Consider the following 27,788-nt stretch of genomic DNA (forward strand, 5'->3'; position numbering starts at 1 on the left):
CTTAAAAATATTTTTTTTCCTTCCAAGTAATTGAAATCAAATAGTTGATATTACATTTCCTTAATTAATAATGTCTACTTTACATCTATCTGTAATAAAATATCTTTGTAAAAAGCAGTTCTATTTACAAAAATAAGATAGTATTTTTGTAACATTTATATAGGTTATTTTATTTCATGTAAGTATGATTGTGATTATATGTATGAATGTATATTTATGAAAGTCAATACTATAGTAAATATATAATATTGTATATTTATAAATGCAGCATTTTTGTACTTTCTTATATGAATGTACAAGGTCTCTTAGGCCTTTAAAAAGCTCTAAATATCAATCTTTTTAAAGGCCATGGTTTTTATTTCAAAGCCTTAAAAAAGCCATTTTTCAATCCTGAAGCCTTAATTTTTCTTTTACTTGTGCTCCTAGCTTGAAAATTTATGAAAGTGAAATCTGATTTATCTATAGAGCAAAATCGAAAATTTATAACCAAATTGTGACTTTCATATAATTCATGGTGATTGCTAAATATGCAGAAAATAATGAACCAGTCTAATAATGAAGCTAGGGAGTAGGGTTCCATTGCGTTCTGGGAGGAATACTGAAAGGTCTCAATGAAGCACAGCTGGTTTTAAAGTGGATGTTTATTGGCAAGCTTTGATAATCATGAATAATGTCAATATAAATAAATTATCTAAACATAATTGTGAAGTTAGGTCTGTTATTGCCCCTCTTTCTAGGATCATTCTGGGTTCACTGAAGGCAAAATTTTAAAACACACTCTTTTTCAGTAATCTGTTTCTGACATATTTATTTTTGATTTAAAATTACATTGCGAAACATTTATCTTGAATATACTAAAAAACATGTTAGAAAAATTGGCAATTAGTTACGAAATAGTTAAGTTCTTATGTTTTGTCGATCTAAGAAAATTGGCTTTTTTTCTAAGTAAATTAAAAATGCTTCAGAAATTCTTCAAAATTTGTGAAATGTGATCTATTGACAGTTTATTTATGGGTATTTAATAAGATTTTAAATCTTAAGTAAATTGTGGGAAATAATATACACTTTTAATACTTTCTCATGGAAAAATTGATATACAATAAGGAATTTCTTGTAATAAATGAATTAATATTGAAAACCTAAAAGATTTTATAACCCATTCAAATATAATTGATCATTTGAAATATTTTGAAAATTTAGTTTGCCTTGAAATCAAAAGAAACTATGTTTGTCTGAAGCAGAAGCAAGACAAAAATATTTGGCTTACCTTAAAGCTCAAAAAATTTCTAAACGAAAATGAATTCAACCCACAGAAAAAATGAATTGTCTTTTTGATAATTTAAATGAATTAAAAAAATAGGAAAATGTGCACGCAAAGTGTTGTTAAAGAATTGGAAAAAAGTTCTGTAAATTAGCAGAGAAAGCTGAGTTGATGAATGATATAAAATATATCTATCAGCTGAACAATTTTTAATCCTCAAACAAAGAGAAGACTCAGAATTAGAAAGTATTGAGGAAGAGTTAAATGCAATATTTTAAAGATTTTTTTAAACATTGTTTTTTTTTTTATCCCTTGTAATTATGTTTTTAGTACCTGATGCACTTTTGTATATTCAAATATAAAGTTTTCCGACTCCCCCCCCCCAAAAAAAGTTGTAATTCTTTTTGTTCTTCATGTTGTTTTGAAGAGTACAATTGTGATGGGAACTGAATAATGTCCTTTATTTTGAAACATTATTTATAATTTTCAAAATGTCAAATTATGGATTTTTTATAGTTTAATTTTTTATTAATTATAATTATTTATAAAGACAAACTTGAAATGTTATTGTAGTCTGAATGGAAATTTCATGCGTGACCTTCGTACAAAATTTTATTTTATTAGTTACTGAATTATTATATTCCAAATTGCATTAAAAATAGTGAGAGCAGACTTTAAAAAAAATTTTAGAGGCTTCAAAATTTTTATTCAGAAAAAGAGCGGAACCTCTTTATACTTTTTATTCTTTTAAATTTGAGCTACTTGTGTGTGTATTCAAAATTGAATTTTCCAAATTTTATTGAATTGGATGTCTAAATAAGTGTGCCAAAATATGTAATCCTCTAGTTATTGTTGTTTTTCTGTTATAAATCTGAATGTTCTTGATTATTTTTATTTGTCATTCTGCAAAGGAACTCGATCAATATTTGTAGATACTTTTAGATTAATGCTCAAGTTCTAGAATTCTACTTCAGATCTATAAAAATGATCTAATTTGATAGTGTATTTAACTCTCAGATTGCAATTTGTATTATTTCTATTATTTGTTATCAAATATGATTTGTAGGATGTATTTAATGTAATAAAATAAACAGCAGAGTTTCTTTCTAAAGTTTTTTATCCTTAACCTAGTGTTTTATTATTATTATTATTATTATTTTTATTAAAAAATGTAATTTCATTTGGGTATTTTTGAACATTGATTTCTTTGATACTATAAATCTCTTTAACTTATTTGGAGATTAACTTTTTTCGTTAAAATTATCTATTGAACATGTTGAACCATATATTCTCCATTGACATGTTTTATTCTATACCCAAGTACACTTTTATAAATCAGCACTTATACAAATTTTGAATAGTCATTTTATATATTATAAACTATTTTGTTCTGTAATGGATAGTTAATAATATATCCTTTGATATGCATTCAGTTTAATTGTTCAGATAAAAAAATTTTTTTACTTTCAAATAAGATATTTCATCTCTGAGCAGAAACAATAGTGTTTGTATATGTGTGTCTTCAGTATCAGGCTAAAACTATGGCTCTTAATGCCATGAAATCTGGCAAATAGGTAGACTTAGTAGTAACTCAATACACTTTGAATTTAAATTAGAAAGAATTTTATTAGAAATTACTAGATTTATTAGATTAGATGCAATACATATCACTTTCTATTTTAGATATTTATTGTTATTTCATCCATAAAAAAGTACAAAAGACATGTGAGATACGAAAGCATGTTAATGTGATATGTCTTTTAAAAGAATTGTTACTTAACTTGAATATGGATTTAAATGCCAAAAATGAAGTAATTTAGTATACGAGTCTTAACTCTTCATTTCTGTTCAAGGGAATAATGTTGTTGTTGTTTAAAATGTTTTTGCATTTAATTGTGGGGGGAAAATATGTGTGTCATCAAAGAAAACAAATAATTCTTGATCTAAAGAAAAAATTTTTTACGTCTGGTTTAATTGAGCATATTTTTAAGTTCATTACTTTACATGAAAATTTATACAGGAACTAAATCTAGATATCTGCATTTGATATTCCACTATTTTCATTTCTTACAAATTTCTTGAGATAACTATTTGAAAATATTTCTAATTCAAAATGCCTTTTATATTAATGGTTAATTAATTACTGGTATAATAATTTCATTTTACTGATCCACAGAGAGTAGCTTTGCTTCTTAGCTAGAATCCAATTTAAGAAGTTGAGAATCATGAAAGTTATTTTTATATAATTAAAATTCTAAACACATTGTTTGCAGTAAATTTTCTAATGTCATTATCTCTTTCTCTTCTATTTTTCATTGCCTCTTTTTAGCATGTCTCCATTTTCAATTTTTATATCATTATCACAAAGAAAAATAAATCAATATAATTAATATTATTTTTTACTTCTTTTTATAGCCATATTTTAAGTGGTTGGTTTTGTTGGCATTCATCATGTTATGAGCAGTATACAGTATGCTTGCATGTTGTAGTTGCTTTAATATCAAAAATGTAATGTTTATCTATTTCTTTCTGTATATCTTAAATATTAGTTGGTGTAGTTACAGATCTATAATTTTTTTTCTTTCCCATTCTATTGTTTTGATACTTGTCAGAAAAGTATTCTGTAAAACTCTTTGCAAGTTTTTTCCCTCTTTTAAAATTTAAAAAAATTTCTGACATTTGTGCATTGTTACACAAAAGAATCATCTTTTCTTTAAAATATGTTTTTCATTTTGCTGTAAGTAATACTGCTTCAAGTCATATATATGTTTTGATTATGAACACTCAGCTATTATAAAACTGAATTATAAATTTCTTTTTAGGTTCAAAGAAAAATGAAAAAGCAAATAAAGTAAGTCTTGATGTTTGTAGTAAATTTCAAAATAAAACTATTATCTTTTTGTTAAATGTAATTGTACTGTGAAAAAAAAGCCCTCTCTTTCTCAAATGTTTAAAATATACCTCAAAAATTATTTATTTGTACCATATTTCTAAAAACCTGGTTAATGGTCTATCTGATCTATTTATAATATCATAAAATTTTATTGTGTTTAATTTTACAAGAAAGAAATGTTTCCCTTGCAATTATTTTTTAAAAATAATACAATTGTAAGAGCAAATTATAAGTCTCTGCAAATTGAAAATTCCAAACACACTTTATTTCTCATCAATTAAAAAGGTTATTAAAAAAGTAAAGTGAGTAAAAAGTAATAAAGTAAAAGAAAGATAAAATGTTTTAAGTTTATAAGAATAGGTAACACCATAATTATTTATCATTTTGTTGAGACATTTTAATATTTTTTAATGGTGGAAATGAAATGCTTAGACTAGTGATTGATTGAATAATTTCTGCCACATATAATTTATTATTCATCATGTGCATTTTAAAATATTATTTTTATAGTTTTGAAAACCATTTCTAATTTATTTTTTTAAGTGAGTTGATACTGATCCGTTTTGGTTTTTTTAAAAATTAATTTCTTTACCTAAAAGTAAAGGCATGATCTTTTTGAGATCTATATATGTCAGTTTGTGCATAACTTTTAAAATAACCATTACCAGATTATATTTTTATTAGATAAATCTACTTCATACATAAGTATTACTTGTCAAGTTGGGTTTTTTTCATCACTTGTAATGATCTGAATTTATTAAATAAATTTAAACTAAGGAAAAAAGATGTTATAATAATTATTAGCATTTTTTTAATCCTCCAAAGTATTATTTAGATATTGTTACAATTTAGAAATTTGTAACAAAGTCTTGTTTTGCTAAGTTTTTAAGACTAAATATTTGTCAGCATTGTGAACATTTTTTAAATATATTTCTCTCCATATGCTATTTTTCATATGCAGAGGAAACAAGCATTATTTTATATGAGTTAGAAATCTTTTGTTGTTTATAAATTAAGTGACTGATAGCTGTAATTCTGTGTCACATTGTGAAAAATCAAAGAATAAAAGATTTTGGTTAACTTTTTGGTTTTATCTGAATCTTTTAACACCTTTTATGTATCATTTCAGATGTTTGTAAATAAGATTTTAACTCTTTTCAGGTTTGCAATTAATATTCTTTTTAGCATGTTTTAAAACAAACAGACCAACAAAATATGAAAGAATAAAGTCAATTGAATAAGAAATTGAAAAGTTCTTATTTGAATTTCAAATTTTTATTGATAACTAATATTACTAAAATCTTTTAAATTTGAATAAAAAATATTTATCAGGTGTTTCTATTTAAATTAAGTGAAACAACAACAACAACAAAATGAATATTTGTTGTTGTGCATATTAATTAATTGTGTATGATTTTTACTCATTTGGAACATGTGTGATGGTTTCATCTAAAATCTCAAAAATGTTTAATCTTTGAATGAAGAAAAAAAATACTTTAAAATATTGAGCATGCTTTAAAAAGTTTATTAGAGAGCTAAAAATGTGGTATTGATCAGCTCTATCAGATAAAGCCCCTTATCAAAATCATTTGAATGTAGGTCTTGGGATAGGGTAAACCTAACGTTAATAGAATGGTGGTGTATGATCCTGTATTTTTTAAAATGAGGTAAAATGAGATATCTTTTAAAATAGCTGAAATTCAATGAATTTTCCATTAAATGGTTCATAATATTGATGAAATGTGGCACTAGACCATTGGAAGTTAATTTCACACAAAAAAACAACAACCAGACAACAGAAAATTTTATAGATAAAAAAAAAGAAAACTATATTATGCCATTATTTTTCAAGAATGCTAGGGAATATCTACAATTAAGTTGGGATTCTCTTGATTTTAGGATTTAATTTGAATCATCGAAATAAAAATGCATTTCATTTAATTAAAAGATTATCCAAAGTTACATTTTGAAAATAATTCTTAATGCCATCAAAAAATTTTTAATGAGAAATTTAATCATATGTCAAATTCCTATGAAAACAGCTGTTGAAAATGAGAACCTATGTATTAGTTATTAAAAGTCCTTTATTTTTTTTTTTACCAATACTAAACTACCTGAACCTTATATGCAACCTTAAGCAAGATTTGGTATTTTTCCCCCCTTCGTATTTATTACTTAAAAGTGGTTCTTACTTCGCATTTGCCAAATTTATATAAATGAATTTTCTTTATGGTATTTGACCTTTCTTCTGTGATGGATGCCTGCGAATCTGGAGGTCAGTAAAAAAGATTTCCTTCCTTTTAGGGAATTTTTGTGTGGAGAACATATATCCTTTCAATGACTAGATTCTTTTTCCATTATCTTTTAGTTGTGTAGATTGGGGAAATTTGTTTCTTTCCAGGAATAGTTTTATACATTCCCAAAAATTATGCAAGTTTATTTTTAAGTAATTTCTAATAGTTAACATTTTTCTGCACATGAATATGTCTTTAAAAGGCATTTGATTGTCATATTTCAACATTATTATTGTTAAATTATTGTCATTGTAAGTATTTTTAATGCAAAAGTTTCAAAACATTGGTGTAATACGTTGAAAAATTTAGTATTTAATTAGCTATGAACTTTCAAAACTGAATTCACATTTGAATTCAAATAAAACAAAAGCAGAAAAAATTATTTAAGTATTTAGAATATCAACAACATTAGCTTACTCAAAATATTGCCTGTTTTTTTGGAAAATTATAGTGTTCAAGTGATTATTGATAATTAGAATCTAATTTCTTATTCTTTTTCAAAAAAAAAAAAAAAACTTTTAGAAAAAGAAATTGCAGAAATTGAATGTTAAAGCTAATGTTCTTATAAAGGTAAAAAGGTCACAGATTTTTCCTTACAAAAAGAACTCTAATGTAATTTGTAAAGCTAATAGTGAGAAAATTAGAACAGTTGCTAAATATGACAAATTTTCTAAAAAAAGGAGTAGAAAACTTTGATTATATAGTTAATAAAGTATGCAGCTTATCTAAAATAAATTAAGTAAAAATAATGTTTTTTTTTTTTTTTTTTTTTTTGAGAATTAAGTTTTATTTTACATTGATTTTTGTTAAAAGATTAGAACAATTTTTCAAATTAAGTTAAGAATATATTGTGCTGTAATTAAAGAGAATTAAAATAAAGAGATGTTGTTCTGATGATACTAGAAACATCTGAAAAAGTCAGGAAAATTTCTTTAAAAACCTGGAAATGGCAGCTAAATTCAAACAGATATGCTGGCCATCCTGATTTAATTTGATTATTTTTGTTCCTGGTCTTCATTTTACTTCCAGAAAATTGCTATTTTAATGAAGTAGGGGTATAATATTTTTTTAGTATATCTATAATAATAATTTTATGACACTAACTTATAGCATCATAAAATAATTTTTGAAGTATGATGGAAGGTGATAAGAACTTTCATCAGAAACTTGCAGAAAAATATTTTAAGTTGCTTTGTTTCTATATTTGTGAAATATATTCCTAAGTTATTAGTGACATTCTGCATTTAGATTTGTATAGAATTGAATACTTTTGACTTCACTTAGTGAATTTCACCATAACACATAGTTCCACAATCAAAATTATTATGCTAATCCTTGTTCTTACTTTTTCTGTAATGGTTCTTAAGAAGTCCTTGTAAAATGCTTAGTATTTTTTCAGATAAAATTTGACTAAATGTCATTTACTGATGGCACCTGTATATCAATAATGTCAGTATCAGTAATACATTAATATTATGTGTAATTTTATGAACTGTGGAAGATATTTCCTCATTAGTTGGACTTTCTTTATTTACATTTCTTTCTGATTTCCATTTTTATTGTTCTTGGATTATTGTCAGAGATCGACTGTATTTAAAGTTTTTTCAAAACCTGAAATTTTTGTAAAGGTGCTGGTATGGAATACATATTTTGATAGAAAAAAATTATTGACAAAAAATCTTGGAAAAATGGCTTGATTGATGAAGGCATTGAAAATGAATTAAGGTATAACAACTGTAAATAATGGCTACAAAAGAAAAGTTTTTTTTTTTTTTTTTTTTGAAAAGTGCAGGAATTCTTCAATATCTGATGAATAGTTACAGCTGCAAACTTTACAACATATAAACGAATTGTAACTATGGAATCCTATTATGTATGGGCTACACTGTTCTTCCTATTAAAAGTAATTTTTGTCTTTATTATCTGAAATAATATTAATGAGACATTTTCTGGAATAACATTAATGAAAATATTTTATGTTAAATGAGCATTTTGAAGCTCATTTCATTTTTATACACATGAATGTTTTTTTCTTTTATGCATTTATTTTTATTTTTTTTCTCTTGTAACTTTCTCTCTCTCTCTTTTTATTTTATGTTGTGTGGATAAAATTAACCAATTACAACATAATAACAGATAAATAAACTTTTATGTTTGCATTGAAAGTTATATATGTGATGAAGTTTCAAGGATTTTTTTTTTCTTTTTGGGTGCTAAAATTAATTAATATGCCATAGTTCTCTATAGTTAATATAAATGAAAGCCATTATGTTGCATTTGATAATAAAGTATATACTAATCCTATATCAGTGGATTATTCTTTCCTTCTATCTTTCAAATGTAAAATAATGGAAAATTTACAGTGAAAAATATTTCCCTCAGTCATTTGTAGCCATATGAAAAATATTGCATTCTGTATTATATATATATATATATATATAATATTGAATATAAGAAATTCTGTGTTAAAATTTTTTAAAAGAAGAGTATGCTTATTTAAAATTTATTTTTGACCCTGCTTATTATTTAAAAATATTTTTCTTTTTAGTAATGAAATCTTGTATTCTATTCATATCATTTTTATTTTATTTATTTATACATTATTATTATTTTAGAAATTGAAAAAGTGCCAGTTTTGTGATAAAAGAATAACTGATGTACTTTTCCATCATCACTTGAAAGTATGTGAACATCGCGAAGAAAAATGTACAGTTTGTTCAGAAAATGTGCCTGTAAAAAATATGCAAGAGCATAAGTTATTCAAATGTAATTTTGCTCATCTTCCAAGTAACAGGAATTTTTACAGTAAGTTTCTATTTTTTTAATAAATTAAACATTTATTTTGTCACTCTGACTTTCATCTTCATAAGGCTCGTAAATAAATGACCAGCATATATGAAATACATTCCAATGCATTTATTTATTAACTATTTTAAAATTGAATGTTTTTGTGGAACAAGAAAATAACAAATATAATATATAAAATAAGGAGAGGGGGTGAAAAGAGTGGAAAGTCATCTGTGCTGAAATAATTTAAAATTATCATTGCATTTTTTTCAAGTTAAGTTTCTTAGAACAAAAATCTGACTCTTATTTATAATGCAGTTTTTTTCCCTAATGTGTTTATCAATAATATGTGAAAGTTAAAATTTCTGTATTCTTTCGATGTTCTGTTTATAGAGTTAAGAATGCCGAAGTTCTTCATAGATCATCAATATATAATGTTAGAACTGGAGTTTGTATGTTATTGTGCAGTTTTATTCAACTTACATTGACTTATCATTTACAAAACGCTATCCTTCTTATCTACCGATGGGGACTTTAACTTGATAGAAACAGTTAATGCATCACAAAATGAATTGATATTTTGTAAAATCTACATTTACCAGCTTCTTTGCTTAAAAAGAATTTGCTAATTAGGAGTCATTTGTCCATCAGTTGATCCCAAATTGTTGCCATTTTGTTGATTTTGTTTTCTATTAGCTTTGTTGCTTGTCTCATTTAATCTAAGTTTGACTTCATTTTTATTTTGTTATCTTCTATTTTGATTTGTATGAAGAATGGATTACAATTTTTATTGGTATAATGATTGCAAAATCCTGAAATTTTTGGAATTTTGTAGAAAATATCATCTGGAGACTTTTTATTTGTTGTTCCTGAACACTTTTCATTTATTCCCTTTTTATAAACTAGCATCTGGCATAGCAAAACAACAATTTTCACCGGAATAATTGTAAAGTAATTCATGGCAGACATATCCCTAAACAGTAAAAATATTATAACCAGAACTGAAATGATATCATGTTTCACATATTGAAAACAGACAAATTCTATACTCATACACTTCACATAACCTTTAATATAGTTCGACAGTTCACTAAATGTTTCAAATGCAAATTTGTCATTTTATATCAGTAATAAGAGTATAATAATCGTAACAATAGTGAAATGATTCACCAAAGATGACACAATGAAATTGGGAAGTGTTGCAAAAGAAAGTAAATAACCTTTTTTATATTAGATATGCCCATCATTTCAGTGGAGTTTCCATCTATAGATTGACATAGAATCTTTGACCTAATGTGATGACTCACTGCATACATAAATTCACTTCTGGTTTTTGTTTTATGGTGTTAGTCAGAACCTAAGAACAGATTAAATAACATCAAAATCATTCGCCACAAATGATGGATGCAAAAAGATGTTTTGCAATAGGTTCAGCAATAATATGAAACAATATCATATAAACTGTAATGAAAATATCATATGCACAATTGTAGAAAGAAAACAAGGAGTAAATCATAAAAAAGGTGTCATTTGAAAGGGCTTTTGAACATACTGATATGGATGTTTGAATTAAAAGTTTCTTAATTTGCCGTCTGTATATTGAAATAAGAGAAAACTTCAAAATGTTCAATGGCAGCACCTATATTTTTCATCAAATTTTAAAACTACATCAAAAGCTATTTCCGAAAACCAAGTTTCATTAGTTTAGATACATTAGTTTCGGAATTATAGGCTAACAAAATTTTGACTTTCTAATGTTAAAATTAAATTTTGAACTTTTATTCATATTTTAAAAATTTATTAAGTTATTGACTTAAACTTTTTTCTTATGAAGATATAAGGTATTTTACACATATTGCATACATATTTAATATGAAAAAACAATTTTTAATACATATATACATTATAACTTTTAAATTGCAACATACTTAACCCCTTCAGGACCATTGCAAGGAACTGAATGCTCTGAAGTGGAGCGTCAATCTAGACCCACACAGTTTTCACAGTTAAGCCTAATTTTACAATATATATATATATATATATATAATCATCATTTTAATATAATGACTTTAATTTTACAAATAACATATGAAATATAATACTACTTATTATGTATTACGATAAAGGCTATAACATTATTAGAAATGAATGAAATAAGCAAAATACTCAGTTTTTAACTATACCCACAAAAACAAATATTATATACATGAAAATAGAGTTATAAATATTGAAATTTTATATTTCTTTCTCATTCCCAGCAACAGTCATCTGAATGCACTTTCCCATATTCTCCTAAAGAAAAAAAATCAAAGCAATCAACAAGAACGCTAGAGTCCCTTTAAATCAAATATACCTTTTAGAGAGCTGTTTGTTTATACCAATAAATCTATCAAATCTAGAAACACCAAACAGAAAGAAATGCTTGCCAGTATATGAAGACCGTTAATTATTTCATCTTTTCATAATGGGAAGGATAAATGGAACTGATAAAAAATATACAAAGTACTATGTAGTGAACCCGAAACTGCAAACAACAATTCTCATGCTTCTTAAACCTATAAACATTCCATCTTTTCCCTATTATTCAAAATATAAACACATATAAATAAATTAGGGCCCTTTAAATGCCCAATCCTCTCAAAAAAGCCAAACTCATGCAATTGCTTACATGTTTAAATACCCCGAATCAAGTAATTTTTTTTTTTTTTTAACTCAGAACCGAAAGCGTATATTGAAGGTCAACACTCTGTGAGATATGCTTTGAAATTATAACGGACTTCAATCGCTATCTACTGTTATTTAAAAATTTAAATAAACGTTCTAAATAGAAATCACACCAGCCTGGAGGCTTATCTGATATTTGATACTTGGGCCGGGAAAGGACTATTGAGTGATCATGTGTGTGTGATCATTGTCTGGAATGGGTTAAATTTTTTCATAAATCTAAAGACAGTATCATTTTATAGAAAATGCAAAATTTCAGCTCATTCCTACGAGTATACCTGTTACATTAAGTTTTCTGCATTGCTCCTAAAACGATGTAGTTAGGGGTACACTCGCAAATTTAAAAATATCGACAGCTTTTTATATGGCATATAAATGCTGCTGATCATTCATTTCTTAAAACTAATATTGTTTTCTGCATTATTAACAGCTGCTACTTTTGAATGTAGAGGATAAAGTAGTGACTATCTTTGTTATAAGCTAGAAATTATACTCCTTAGTTCATATAATATTGTTTACAGAATATAACAAATTCCAGAATATTTTATTTTATTTCACAGTTATTACTTTGTAGGATTTAGCTGTTTAATTTACATTCTGGCAAATAATTTATCTTAATAATTTATGGATAACAAACTCAAAATTTTCTAACAAGAAAAAGGGCCATTTGTATTTGTTTAAATTTACCGATGTTTGTTTAAATGGACTATATAACTTATATAATCTCTAATTTCATAAGATTAATTTGCCATTATTATAATTATAGTAAATTAAATTGTAATTATAATTAAATAATTCAAAACATTTAATTTTATATCATTTACTCATATAACAAAACTTTCCAGTTTGGTATTTTCCGTGTAATTGAGAATCAAGCTTGGATGCAATTAAGCAAAACTTCAATGAATTCATTTCTTTTTTGACAAGAGTCAAAATTCTTTTAAACTTTTCGCTATAAATATTTTGTTATGAATGATATAGAAAACAATTTTACCATGTAGATTGAAGCTTTAAAAGTATGGCAAAAGAAAAAAACCTTTCCGGCATCCGGAGAATAACTAAATTTTGTACATTTAAATATGGAAACATTCTCTTGTGGAATAATCCACCACACAATCTCAAATATCTCCTCATGTAATCATAGTATATAAACCAGAATTTTTACTCCAGGTATTTTTTTCCTGGAAAATCTATTCATGACATCAGAAAGGGTATTGCCATAGGGAATCTCAAAATACATTTGTACAATTTTAAATATGTAGATAATCCCATACAAAAATTTTAGATGCAGGCATGTTTTAATATTTATTACTACCTTTAAAATGGCACTTTTAGTTTTCACAATGGATGAATTGTTGCAAAATAAATCGAGGTGGCTCCTTATTTTTTCCCCTTTAGTGATTGTGCAAACTGCTCCAGTATCTTGTGGTCAATAAAAAAAAGTATGGGGTAAGACCTTAAATTTGTTACAACAAAAGATTTTATTCAACAAGTTGATCAAGTGGTTCAACAGAAGTGGAGTTTTATTATAGTGAGTGAGTTATGTGTGAATTTCCTGAAATAATGAGATCATTTCGTTACTCTTGGCACCTTTTGAGGTAGTTTAAATAGGATCTTATAATCATCTTTCATATATCACTGATTAATTCTCATCTCTTCCATAGATTGAAGAATTGGCTAAGAAGCTAAAGCTTTCAAACTGATGAGAAGTTTCAAAGCAATGCTAAGACTCCCTGTTTGCATTCCCCCCCCCCCCCCCAAAAAAAAAAGATCTGGAAACTTGGCCTACCTAATACTGTCCCGATATTCTCATATTTTTATATATGTGTGTGTGTGTGTCAAATTTTTTTGTCTGTAGAGTGTACATGTACATAAATCCATACATTCATTTCTATTAACAGTACAGATAATGAGATAGTCAATGAGCTAATCATCCTGTCCCAACTACTGGTCTGAGTTGATCAAAATTTGTTTTGGTTTTTATTTATTTTACAAGTAATCTATTATTTAATTGCAGTTAAATTAAAATAAATGCATAAATGTTTTTTAATATATTTTTGTGTTAATATTTGCCATTTTTAGGTGATAATAATGTGCATGCTGAAGCTTCTCCAGGACCTTCTGAAAACTTTGAAAAAATGGTAAGTAAATTCAAATTTCGTGCAGACTTTGAAAAAAAAAGATATACCAAATATATAATGTATCATCTTGATAAATTGCTTCTTGTGTGTGTGAAAATTGAACTTCCAAATGATCATTTATTTTGATCTGTCTGTTTCAAATGTAAATATGTAATGTTTTTAGAAAAAAATTAAAATATTAATAACAGTAATTTGCAAAGTAAAGAACGTTATGCCAAGATGTTTTGAGAAAATGTACCAATTTATATAAATTAATTATTTTGTAATTGAACAGGAAGGAAGAAGGCTAGTTTTTTATTTTTTTGGTTGTTCCATTTTATTCATCTGTATTTATAATATTTTTTGATATTATAAAATATTTGATATGATTAAAGGAGAAACATCAAAATTTATTATGTGTAAATTCAGTGCTAAAAAAGAAAATGATCTGTAAGTTCAGAATAACTGAAAGCATCAGATGTTACAAAAGGACCTGAACATGAATTCATAACAAAGATTATAAATTGGGAGTGTGAGATGATGGTTCATTTTTTAAATATAATGAAAACAGCATTTTAAAAAGATATGAACAGAATGAAATAATTTTTTGAATGGGAAGATGGGAGGCAATCTGTTTTAAAAAAAGGTCTAGTTAAAATGGGAAATTAATTAAAATGTGATGGATTTTTTATACTATTGCATAATGATTATTCAATAGTGATAAATTTGTAAAAATATATTATTATTCTGCTGACATGCTGAATTATATCATATCATCTATTCCTTCATGCTTGAGGATAATAATGGTGAGATAATTATCACACTTTATAAATTCCACTTCATAAAATCATCAATGATTTGTAACTGATCACATATCAAGGCATTATATGGGTTAATATGAAATGATAAGAATGAATTTTAGAAAAATAAATCATATTTGTTTATTATGTAAATTTAACAAGCTCTATATAGTATATTTTGATATACTGAATTATATTAGACAAAAATAAAATCTCTAACTAAACTTTTTTTTAAACATATGTTTTACATAAATGGTTGATTTTTGTATTAGAAATTTCATTGATGGAATGATTGCTGTCAGTTTGATTTTAAGACAGAAAGAAAGTTAGCTCATTTCTTTTCAATTAATATAATCAAAAGTCATGGTGGATTTATAGCAAAGCAGATTAGATAACTGATAGATAATTAGATAACATAGGCACGTCAATGTAAAATTTGTTATTAGTCTAATTTTTAAATAAATTTTCAAAAATGCTAATACAAAACTCTGGAATTATGAATGCTATAAAATGTGAGAATAATATCGGTATTTTATTAAGTATAATAAGTCAAATGCCAGTTTCATTTTGTTTATTTGGTCTTTAATATACAGTCGCATAACTGGTTAAATTATACTGAATGAAAATGTGGATGTCAGTCATTCAGGGCTCATAAGAAATAAAATTAAAAAAATGCATTTTACAAATTTGCTGAAATAAATAATTTAAATGAAATAATAATTATCCTAATTAAATATTATAATTTATAACATTGTTATAATATATCAAATATAACAGATCTGTGAATTAAATGAGATATGAAGTTAAAATTGATATAAAATCATAATAAATTGATTGGCATAAATTGAAAATAAGCAGATTGAAATGAATTGATAAGAAGCATTTGCTTAGAAACAACTGTGCATTTTGATGCAGAAACCATTTTCAATAGTGTGTACATGTAATTTTGTGCTTGATGAAAGTAATCCCATAATTACTGGATCAATACATTGTACTGTGTATTATAGTTTAACAAAATATGTTCAAATTCACATTTAACCATGAAATGTTACAGTAATTTCTACATTTTTTTTAATATTGTATTTTGTGTATTGTGTTTTCTAACAAAGGCTTCTGTATGTCTACAAAAAATGTTTGTTATAAATTAAAAACAGTCAGCCTTATTAAAAAGGTACAATTTCTTTAATAAATATTTATAAACGAGCAAAAGCATAGTTAATTTAAGAATACTAATGATTTAATTTTGTTTTATGCAGAAACAAAATAATGTTTATTTCTTTTATGTGAATGTCTACATGCTGCTGTTATTTAAATTTTTGACCATGTGTTTTATTATTGTCAGTAAAGATTTAGATATTTGAATTTTTTTAAAATTATGGATAGAAAGTGAGCATATCAAATATCACATTTTGGAAAAAGTAGCAAAGCAACACCTGATATAATGTTTATGGAGATTTTTGATATCTCATTTTTTATTGGCAGACAAAGATATATGATATCAAAAAAGGGGAGAGGGATAAAAAATGAACTCAAATCAGTATTTTTAAGAAAAACATGGAGTTCAGTTTCAAATCTTAAAGAGATACTGTTGTCATTAATGCTACATATCAAATTTGTCTTTTTTTTTTTTCAATGTTATCAGAATCCAAGTTATTAGCTGTAGTGAATACATAAAATGTGCCAAAAGGTTATGTTATGTATTAAGCAATATTCCAGTGACATAAATCACATTGTAACAATACAGCAATAAAAATAAAAGCCTCTTTTTACCAATAAATTTTTTACAATGCCAATATATGATGTATTGATAGTATTTTAGACAATCGAACAATTCCTACTACTGCCACCTTGGAATTTTTTCAAGTTTTCAATTTAAATCTAATACAGTACTGCTATTGCAATGTATAGTTTTTTTTTTTTGTTTTTTTTTTACAAAAGTTTATTAATAAACATTTAAAGGATTTCCAAACACTCAATTTTGCACTTTAGAACTTTGGTGAGAACTTTATCAATAGAAATAAAAATGGCTAAATATAGATTAAGTCCATATTTATAATTACATTTTTATTATTCTTCTAAACCCTGGTAACAAACTGTTTTTTTTTTAAATCTTGAAATCACACTTGATGATAAAATATGATTGGATATGGTTTATGCATAAACTGAAAATAAAAGTCAAAAAATATTTTTGAATTGATTTTTTTTTTAATTATACATTTAAAGAATAAGATTTGCTGTAAATGGAAATGTATTCAAAATAGATATATTCAAAGTACTATTATATAGTGTATGATTCAAATTATGCCACAGGTTTTCTATTAAAAATTCCATGTGAGATAGTATCAGGAGACAAAAAAAAAAAAAAAAAGGTAAAAAAATAGTTTTTTCCTGGCAAAACACACACGCATTTAAAGTAAACGTATTCAGTACTGTTTTCATAATTTTACAGAAAGATCTAGAACAAAGTTCTTTAGTAAATATCCTGGTAGGGGAGTATAAAACATGATTTTTAGGAATTAGCTTACTTGTATCTATAAGCTGAGAATGTATTACAAATGCAATAGACTCTGAAGTGTATTAAAATGTAATTGATTTCAGATTTCATTTGTAACTATTTACTAAGATAATATTCATTGTTTTAAAGGAATGCTTCCATGCATGAATCTGTGTCGTTCAAACTGGTTCTGTAAGGATTTTTTTTTAATTGTATTGACCTGTAAAGAGTTGGGTGTTAAATATAAAAGTTGACTTAAGGATTGCTGGTGTTTGCTGCTTATTCCAGTAGCGAGTAATATAATACATTTGATCAACATTTGATCATTAGAAACACTACCATTACTGCTTTATTTTTTCTGGATTCTATTTTTAAGCTAATTAAATATATTTATTTTATTAATGAAATACTCAATATTCAAGATCATTAAGGGTTTATTTATATACTTTTAAATGTTTGATCTGAATTTTTTGATCTCGAGTCATTTGACATAAAGAGCAACAAAACTTTTATAAGGACTTTTTTTAACAATTTATATGGTAATTCTTACCAAATATCAAAACTAAACATTTTTTATCATTAAAATATGACAATGATAAATTTTTCTTCTTATTTGTAATTTAATGGAGTAGCATTATTTCAATTAATTTATAATACTATAATGGATCTACTATGATGGATCTTTATATTAATAAAAAGTGATTTTACCAAAATATTGTGTAATGCATGTCAGTTTGATTATGAATTGAGTATTCTAGATGTTGTGATTTGGGCATTATTTAACGAGATCCATTTTCGTATTATATTTTTTCAGAGACATCTTGAAGTAAAGGTCGAATTATGCCCATCATGTAATTCTAAAATTCCTGAAGAAAGATATCATGAACATCTACTCCTGTGTTATAATGAGATGACTCAATGCCATTTTTGTGGTGAAGAGATTCCAAAAAAGAAAGAACGTTCTCACTTTCAGAATTGTGATAGAGTATTAGCGATCGCTAGGGAAGATAATAAATCTCAAAGTAAGTTGACAAAAATTAAAATTTTTAATATGTTTAATGTTATGAATATCATTGTTAAAGATTTCTATGATTTCATAATCATTTTATTTATTATGTTGTTATTGTTCATTGTAGTTGATAGGTTAAAGCATCAAAAATTTGAATTTTTCATTTCATGTTATGGAATTTTTTTAAAATAGTTTTCATGAAATTAAATTTCAAAGAGAAAATTGAATAATTATTTTTAGTTTCCTTAAAAATATTTTTTTTCCTTCCAAGTAATTGAAATCAAATAGTTGATATTACATTTCCTTAATTAATAATGTCTACTTTACATCTATCTGTAATAAAATATCTTTGTAAAAAGCAGTTCTATTTACAAAAATAAGATAGTATTTTTGTAACATTTATATAGGTTATTTTATTTCATGTAAGTATGATTGTGATTATATGTATGAATGTATATTTATGAAAGTCAATACTATAGTAAATATATAATATTGTATATTTATAAATGCAGCATTTTTGTACTTTCTTATATGAATGTACAAGGTCTCTTAGGCCTTTAAAAAGCTCTAAATATCAATCTTTTTAAAGGCCATGGTTTTTATTTCAAAGCCTTAAAAAAGCCATTTTTCAATCCTGAAGCCTTAATTTTTCTTTTACTTGTGCTCCTAGCTTGAAAATTTATGAAAGTGAAATCTGATTTATCTATAGAGCAAAATCGAAAATTTATAACCAAATTGTGACTTTCATATAATTCATGGTGATTGCTAAATATGCAGAAAATAATGAACCAGTCTAATAATGAAGCTAGGGAGTAGGGTTCCATTGCGTTCTGGGAGGAATACTGAAAGGTCTCAATGAAGCACAGCTGGTTTTAAAGTGGATGTTTATTGGCAAGCTTTGATAATCATGAATAATGTCAATATAAATAAATTATCTAAACATAATTGTGAAGTTAGGTCTGTTATTGCCCCTCTTTCTAGGATCATTCTGGGTTCACTGAAGGCAAAATTTTAAAACACACTCTTTTTCAGTAATCTGTTTCTGACATATTTATTTTTGATTTAAAATTACATTGCGAAACATTTATCTTGAATATACTAAAAAACATGTTAGAAAAATTGGCAATTAGTTACGAAATAGTTAAGTTCTTATGTTTTGTCGATCTAAGAAAATTGGCTTTTTTTCTAAGTAAATTAAAAATGCTTCAGAAATTCTTCAAAATTTGTGAAATGTGATCTATTGACAGTTTATTTATGGGTATTTAATAAGATTTTAAATCTTAAGTAAATTGTGGGAAATAATATACACTTTTAATACTTTCTCATGGAAAAATTGATATACAATAAGGAATTTCTTGTAATAAATGAATTAATATTGAAAACCTAAAAGATTTTATAACCCATTCAAATATAATTGATCATTTGAAATATTTTGAAAATTTAGTTTGCCTTGAAATCAAAAGAAACTATGTTTGTCTGAAGCAGAAGCAAGACAAAAATATTTGGCTTACCTTAAAGCTCAAAAAATTTCTAAACGAAAATGAATTCAACCCACAGAAAAAATGAATTGTCTTTTTGATAATTTAAATGAATTAAAAAAATAGGAAAATGTGCACGCAAAGTGTTGTTAAAGAATTGGAAAAAAGTTCTGTAAATTAGCAGAGAAAGCTGAGTTGATGAATGATATAAAATATATCTATCAGCTGAACAATTTTTAATCCTCAAACAAAGAGAAGACTCAGAATTAGAAAGTATTGAGGAAGAGTTAAATGCAATATTTTAAAGATTTTTTTAAACATTGTTTTTTTTTTTATCCCTTGTAATTATGTTTTTAGTACCTGATGCACTTTTGTATATTCAAATATAAAGTTTTCCGACTCCCCCCCCCCCAAAAAAGTTGTAATTCTTTTTGTTCTTCATGTTGTTTTGAAGAGTACAATTGTGATGGGAACTGAATAATGTCCTTTATTTTGAAACATTATTTATAATTTTCAAAATGTCAAATTATGGATTTTTTATAGTTTAATTTTTTATTAATTATAATTATTTATAAAGACAAACTTGAAATGTTATTGTAGTCTGAATGGAAATTTCATGCGTGACCTTCGTACAAAATTTTATTTTATTAGTTACTGAATTATTATATTCCAAATTGCATTAAAAATAGTGAGAGCAGACTTTAAAAAAAATTTTAGAGGCTTCAAAATTTTTATTCAGAAAAAGAGCGGAACCTCTTTATACTTTTTATTCTTTTAAATTTGAGCTACTTGTGTGTGTATTCAAAATTGAATTTTCCAAATTTTATTGAATTGGATGTCTAAATAAGTGTGCCAAAATATGTAATCCTCTAGTTATTGTTGTTTTTCTGTTATAAATCTGAATGTTCTTGATTATTTTTATTTGTCATTCTGCAAAGGAACTCGATCAATATTTGTAGATACTTTTAGATTAATGCTCAAGTTCTAGAATTCTACTTCAGATCTATAAAAATGATCTAATTTGATAGTGTATTTAACTCTCAGATTGCAATTTGTATTATTTCTATTATTTGTTATCAAATATGATTTGTAGGATGTATTTAATGTAATAAAATAAACAGCAGAGTTTCTTTCTAAAGTTTTTTATCCTTAACCTAGTGTTTTATTATTATTATTATTATTATTTTTATTAAAAAATGTAATTTCATTTGGGTATTTTTGAACATTGATTTCTTTGATACTATAAATCTCTTTAACTTATTTGGAGATTAACTTTTTTCGTTAAAATTATCTATTGAACATGTTGAACCATATATTCTCCATTGACATGTTTTATTCTATACCCAAGTACACTTTTATAAATCAGCACTTATACAAATTTTGAATAGTCATTTTATATATTATAAACTATTTTGTTCTGTAATGGATAGTTAATAATATATCCTTTGATATGCATTCAGTTTAATTGTTCAGATAAAAAAATTTTTTTACTTTCAAATAAGATATTTCATCTCTGAGCAGAAACAATAGTGTTTGTATATGTGTGTCTTCAGTATCAGGCTAAAACTATGGCTCTTAATGCCATGAAATCTGGCAAATAGGTAGACTTAGTAGTAACTCAATACACTTTGAATTTAAATTAGAAAGAATTTTATTAGAAATTACTAGATTTATTAGATTAGATGCAATACATATCACTTTCTATTTTAGATATTTATTGTTATTTCATCCATAAAAAAGTACAAAAGACATGTGAGATACGAAAGCATGTTAATGTGATATGTCTTTTAAAAGAATTGTTACTTAACTTGAATATGGATTTAAATGCCAAAAATGAAGTAATTTAGTATACGAGTCTTAACTCTTCATTTCTGTTCAAGGGAATAATGTTGTTGTTGTTTAAAATGTTTTTGCATTTAATTGTGGGGGGAAAATATGTGTGTCATCAAAGAAAACAAATAATTCTTGATCTAAAGAAAAAATTTTTTACGTCTGGTTTAATTGAGCATATTTTTAAGTTCATTACTTTACATGAAAATTTATACAGGAACTAAATCTAGATATCTGCATTTGATATTCCACTATTTTCATTTCTTACAAATTTCTTGAGATAACTATTTGAAAATATTTCTAATTCAAAATGCCTTTTATATTAATGGTTAATTAATTACTGGTATAATAATTTCATTTTACTGATCCACAGAGAGTAGCTTTGCTTCTTAGCTAGAATCCAATTTAAGAAGTTGAGAATCATGAAAGTTATTTTTATATAATTAAAATTCTAAACACATTGTTTGCAGTAAATTTTCTAATGTCATTATCTCTTTCTCTTCTATTTTTCATTGCCTCTTTTTAGCATGTCTCCATTTTCAATTTTTATATCATTATCACAAAGAAAAATAAATCAATATAATTAATATTATTTTTTACTTCTTTTTATAGCCATATTTTAAGTGGTTGGTTTTGTTGGCATTCATCATGTTATGAGCAGTATACAGTATGCTTGCATGTTGTAGTTGCTTTAATATCAAAAATGTAATGTTTATCTATTTCTTTCTGTATATCTTAAATATTAGTTGGTGTAGTTACAGATCTATAATTTTTTTTCTTTCCCATTCTATTGTTTTGATACTTGTCAGAAAAGTATTCTGTAAAACTCTTTGCAAGTTTTTTCCCTCTTTTAAAATTTAAAAAAATTTCTGACATTTGTGCATTGTTACACAAAAGAATCATCTTTTCTTTAAAATATGTTTTTCATTTTGCTGTAAGTAATACTGCTTCAAGTCATATATATGTTTTGATTATGAACACTCAGCTATTATAAAACTGAATTATAAATTTCTTTTTAGGTTCAAAGAAAAATGAAAAAGCAAATAAAGTAAGTCTTGATGTTTGTAGTAAATTTCAAAATAAAACTATTATCTTTTTGTTAAATGTAATTGTACTGTGAAAAAAAAGCCCTCTCTTTCTCAAATGTTTAAAATATACCTCAAAAATTATTTATTTGTACCATATTTCTAAAAACCTGGTTAATGGTCTATCTGATCTATTTATAATATCATAAAATTTTATTGTGTTTAATTTTACAAGAAAGAAATGTTTCCCTTGCAATTATTTTTTAAAAATAATACAATTGTAAGAGCAAATTATAAGTCTCTGCAAATTGAAAATTCCAAACACACTTTATTTCTCATCAATTAAAAAGGTTATTAAAAAAGTAAAGTGAGTAAAAAGTAATAAAGTAAAAGAAAGATAAAATGTTTTAAGTTTATAAGAATAGGTAACACCATAATTATTTATCATTTTGTTGAGACATTTTAATATTTTTTAATGGTGGAAATGAAATGCTTAGACTAGTGATTGATTGAATAATTTCTGCCACATATAATTTATTATTCATCATGTGCATTTTAAAATATTATTTTTATAGTTTTGAAAACCATTTCTAATTTATTTTTTTAAGTGAGTTGATACTGATCCGTTTTGGTTTTTTTAAAAATTAATTTCTTTACCTAAAAGTAAAGGCATGATCTTTTTGAGATCTATATATGTCAGTTTGTGCATAACTTTTAAAATAACCATTACCAGATTATATTTTTATTAGATAAATCTACTTCATACATAAGTATTACTTGTCAAGTTGGGTTTTTTTCATCACTTGTAATGATCTGAATTTATTAAATAAATTTAAACTAAGGAAAAAAGATGTTATAATAATTATTAGCATTTTTTTAATCCTCCAAAGTATTATTTAGATATTGTTACAATTTAGAAATTTGTAACAAAGTCTTGTTTTGCTAAGTTTTTAAGACTAAATATTTGTCAGCATTGTGAACATTTTTTAAATATATTTCTCTCCATATGCTATTTTTCATATGCAGAGGAAACAAGCATTATTTTATATGAGTTAGAAATCTTTTGTTGTTTATAAATTAAGTGACTGATAGCTGTAATTCTGTGTCACATTGTGAAAAATCAAAGAATAAAAGATTTTGGTTAACTTTTTGGTTTTATCTGAATCTTTTAACACCTTTTATGTATCATTTCAGATGTTTGTAAATAAGATTTTAACTCTTTTCAGGTTTGCAATTAATATTCTTTTTAGCATGTTTTAAAACAAACAGACCAACAAAATATGAAAGAATAAAGTCAATTGAATAAGAAATTGAAAAGTTCTTATTTGAATTTCAAATTTTTATTGATAACTAATATTACTAAAATCTTTTAAATTTGAATAAAAAATATTTATCAGGTGTTTCTATTTAAATTAAGTGAAACAACAACAACAACAAAATGAATATTTGTTGTTGTGCATATTAATTAATTGTGTATGATTTTTACTCATTTGGAACATTAGAAAATAATATTTTTTGCCTGAAAAATGTTATTTTGTAATATGAAATTGCAGGGGAAATCTTTTGGTGAAGCTATTGGAAAATATATTCCCTTTTTGAATTCAAATAAAGATAAAGCTTCAGGAAGGAACTATTCTGGACATAATTACCAAGAACCTTATCAATCAAATAGAGGAAAATATGAAAAAGGTATTTTTTTTTTTTTTAAATATCTTAATTTCTTCCAATAGTATTGTATAAACTTTTTTTTTTTTCAAAATATAACTGATCAATATTCTTTACATTGGGATGAAGATAAATGCTTGTTTTTGAAACATAATTATAATATTTATTTTAACTCATTAATTTACAGTTATCTTATATATTCTAAATACAGTCTGGGCTTTATCTCTGTTTAAAAATTCTGTATTTTATTGGATTAATTATACAAAATCAAATTTATTCTAAAGTCTGTTCTCTGATTTGAGGAAATAAAGGTATTAAAATAACATTGTATGCATTAAATAAATTGCCTTCTACAGTATAGCATAAACTAGAGTAGAGATATTTTTTGTTGAAATAGTAAAAGAATGCTTGCATACATAGTTTTATTAAACATTTTATATGCCACATAAATCCTTGTGCTAGAAGAATAAAGGAAACAAATGTCTGTCTATTCATGCTGTGTAGACACTGCTGTTGTTTAGATTTACTAAATTTGTTAAATGTACTTGGAAAATAAAAATGCATAAAAAAGTTTTTTTGGGGAGAGGGGATTTTAATTCAAAATTAAGCAAATTTTGTCATTTTCTGCAATAGTTTCACAAAATATCATTGCAGATAAATAAGTTTTACATTATTTAAAAATACAATAATAATAATAATTTTAACATTATTGTTTTTGTTTTTTTTAGCAGTTTTTCCCTAAATTACTACAATTTTTTTCATAATTTCAACATTATATTTCATTGATGCTGTAAAATTTAAACCTTTTTCATTTTTTATATCAAATATTTGATTGTATATATATATATTGCATTGTTGAAAGCTAAAGAAAAAAAAAGGTTCTGTTTTTTATCTATATGAAATATAAAAAAAAAAGAAATTAAGGTACAGTTATACTGTAAAACTAATATATATAGAGAGTAGGCCATAAAAACTCGTAATTAAAAAAAGTAATGCTCAAAAAAATTGCGGTTTGAGGAATTTGTTCAAAAAGTCTGAATTTTCCCCCAATAAAAATTGTTTAAAAAATGACCAATAGACGTCGCTCACATATTAAACCAAGTCGGGTTTTGCAAATTTAGATAGCTATAAAACAAAAAGCTGGAAGTATATCCATCATTCGATGCCAGTAGCATGCTATCGTTACCGGAATTGCATTAATGATTAAATTTTTCTATAAGAATGGTGAATCCGCGACTGAAGCATTACGAAAGTCCCCTCCACAATGAAAGGGATCAAGACAAATAAAAGCCCTATTACATTAAATGACCTGCTGAATTTAATATGCTGTTTTGACAAAAAGAGGAATTTGTGGATCGTCCAAGGTGGCAGACCATCCATCAGTGCGGACCATCCCTTGTACAAAGTGTTTGGCAGCCGAGACATCAATGGGAATTTGCAGTACTCGTGAAGCTGATAGAATAACAGGGATTCAGAAAAGGTCGATCCGATGCATTCTGCATGGAATTTTGAAACAGTATCTGCTCAAGATACAGGCACTTCACCAATTATTGCTTGCAGATTCCAATGAAAGACAACTGCAACTTGGGCACTTGCTTAATTGGAACGTGATCCACAGATGAAGCTCACTTTTTATTGCATTGTGACATCAATATGCATAACAGACTATATGGACGATATCAAACCTTTGTGAGCACATGACTAAACCATTACATTCTCATTCTTTGCTTCGAAGAGCATTGTTCTGTATCCAGTTTAAAATCTGTTACGTCACTACAGAAAAGTATCTTGCGCTTTTGTGAGTCCACGTTGTGCCTTCTTTGCTGCTAAAACTAGCGTTAATATGCCATTACCTTCATCAGAATGCTGCCCTATCTCATGTTGCCTGTTCTATTGAGATGTTCCTTCTAGACATGTTTACTGAGGACCAAGTGATCAGCCGAGCATATAAGATTAATTAGCCCCAACGATCAGCAGACCATCAATGGCAATTTTTTACACTCAGCTGTAAGAGGCTTAATTATGCACTCACTTACTACTTTCTGATGTTGGTTTTGTTGAACATTTTTGTTTTAAAATAAAGCGTGCTGAATTAAGCTACTGTGCTTTATTTCTCTAATTTGCACAAACCATCTCAGATTGATATGTGCATGCCATATATTGGTCATTTGTTTAATATTTTTTTAAATTCAGGGTGATTCAAAGGTCCTTTGAACATATTCCCATAAGCTGCAATTTTTTTCAAGTATTATTTTATTTTGATTTTTTGAAGTTTGCATGTATTTATGGTGCACTCTGTAGTTAGAAGATAGATAGACTGGATTTTCCCCCCTAATTGTACTGTGATTCAGATAAATTCAACTTTTTCAAATGGTTCATGTGAAAGATAAACAGAATTGATGAAAGGCAATTAAAATAGCGCAGTTTTTATGTGTATAATAATTTAGTGCTCAAAAGTACTTTACTGAGAGAACTTGATTTATGTACAGGAGATTTCATTCAAATTAAACGCAACCACCATTCCTAGTGAACTTTTATTTCAATTTAAGTTTTTATAGATAACTGGATATGTATGATTCTCTAAAAGAAAGTTTTTTTTTTTTTTTTTTTTTTTTTAAGCATCCATATGAGCTAGACTTAAAGCTGTGATATTTTAATAGATTTGCACTTCTTTTGTTCATTCTACAGATGTGATTTTTTAATGAAGTTAAGTCCCATGATACCTTAGTGTCATTAAAACACACTGTATTTTGTCTTTCACAGTGTTGTAAATTCACTATCTGATTCCTCAGGTAACTGCATGAATAGTCTGGCTTTCACATACAGAGCAAAAATATTTGATGGCACAATAAAAATGGTTTGAATTTAGTGCAGTAATGAAATGTATTATTGGAAATCATGCTAAAAGCAATAATAAAATACAATGTAGTTAAAATTGGGGGGGGGATAGTCAACAACTGTATAGGTATTGTCAAAAAATATTTTTTTTTAATTTTAAAATGATGGGAAAGTGATATTTGTGCAGTAATAGTTTTCAGGATTTAAATTGAAAAATACCAAAATCTCACTAATTTTTTTTTTAAAAATCACTCTAATGTGCACATAACAACTATTTTAAATACTTTTGTGGTGAATTTGTTTATGGCTGGATCAAACAACTTTGCCTTTAGTGTAAAGTTCAGAAAACAAAAGATTCTTCGTGATGAGTACATTTATTACTTTACTGGAATTCTCAAATAATTATATCAAAAAAATGTCTCCAATAATTCATCAATTCATTCAACATTCATTCAATTTAAATGTCTCAAATTCAGTTCGACTCTGTGTAATTGTCACAAAAAATTTATTCTTTTGATTAATATATTTTAACATGTAAATTTTCTGTCATAAATTTAAAATTCCATTACT

At 25.7% G+C, this 27,788-nt stretch overlaps 1 protein-coding gene across 2 annotated transcripts in view; it reads left to right on the top strand.

The window, feature by feature from the left end:
* LOC129971596 (uncharacterized) overlaps positions 1 to 27,788 on the top strand; it is an 84,273-nt gene that overhangs the window by 35,443 nt on the left and 21,042 nt on the right. For both annotated transcript variants that reach the window (XM_056085510.1, XM_056085511.1), the window contains 6 exons: positions 4,084 to 4,112; positions 9,064 to 9,253; positions 14,042 to 14,100; positions 18,188 to 18,395; positions 22,710 to 22,738; positions 24,269 to 24,404. In XM_056085510.1, coding sequence (XP_055941485.1) covers positions 4,084 to 4,112; positions 9,064 to 9,253; positions 14,042 to 14,100; positions 18,188 to 18,395; positions 22,710 to 22,738; positions 24,269 to 24,404 — 651 coding nt within the window. The remainder of the gene's footprint in view (positions 1 to 4,083; positions 4,113 to 9,063; positions 9,254 to 14,041; positions 14,101 to 18,187; positions 18,396 to 22,709; positions 22,739 to 24,268; positions 24,405 to 27,788) is intronic.

Source organism: Argiope bruennichi, chromosome 6, assembly GCF_947563725.1.
Source record: "Argiope bruennichi chromosome 6, qqArgBrue1.1, whole genome shotgun sequence".
NCBI classification, from domain to species: domain Eukaryota; kingdom Metazoa; phylum Arthropoda; class Arachnida; order Araneae; family Araneidae; genus Argiope; species Argiope bruennichi.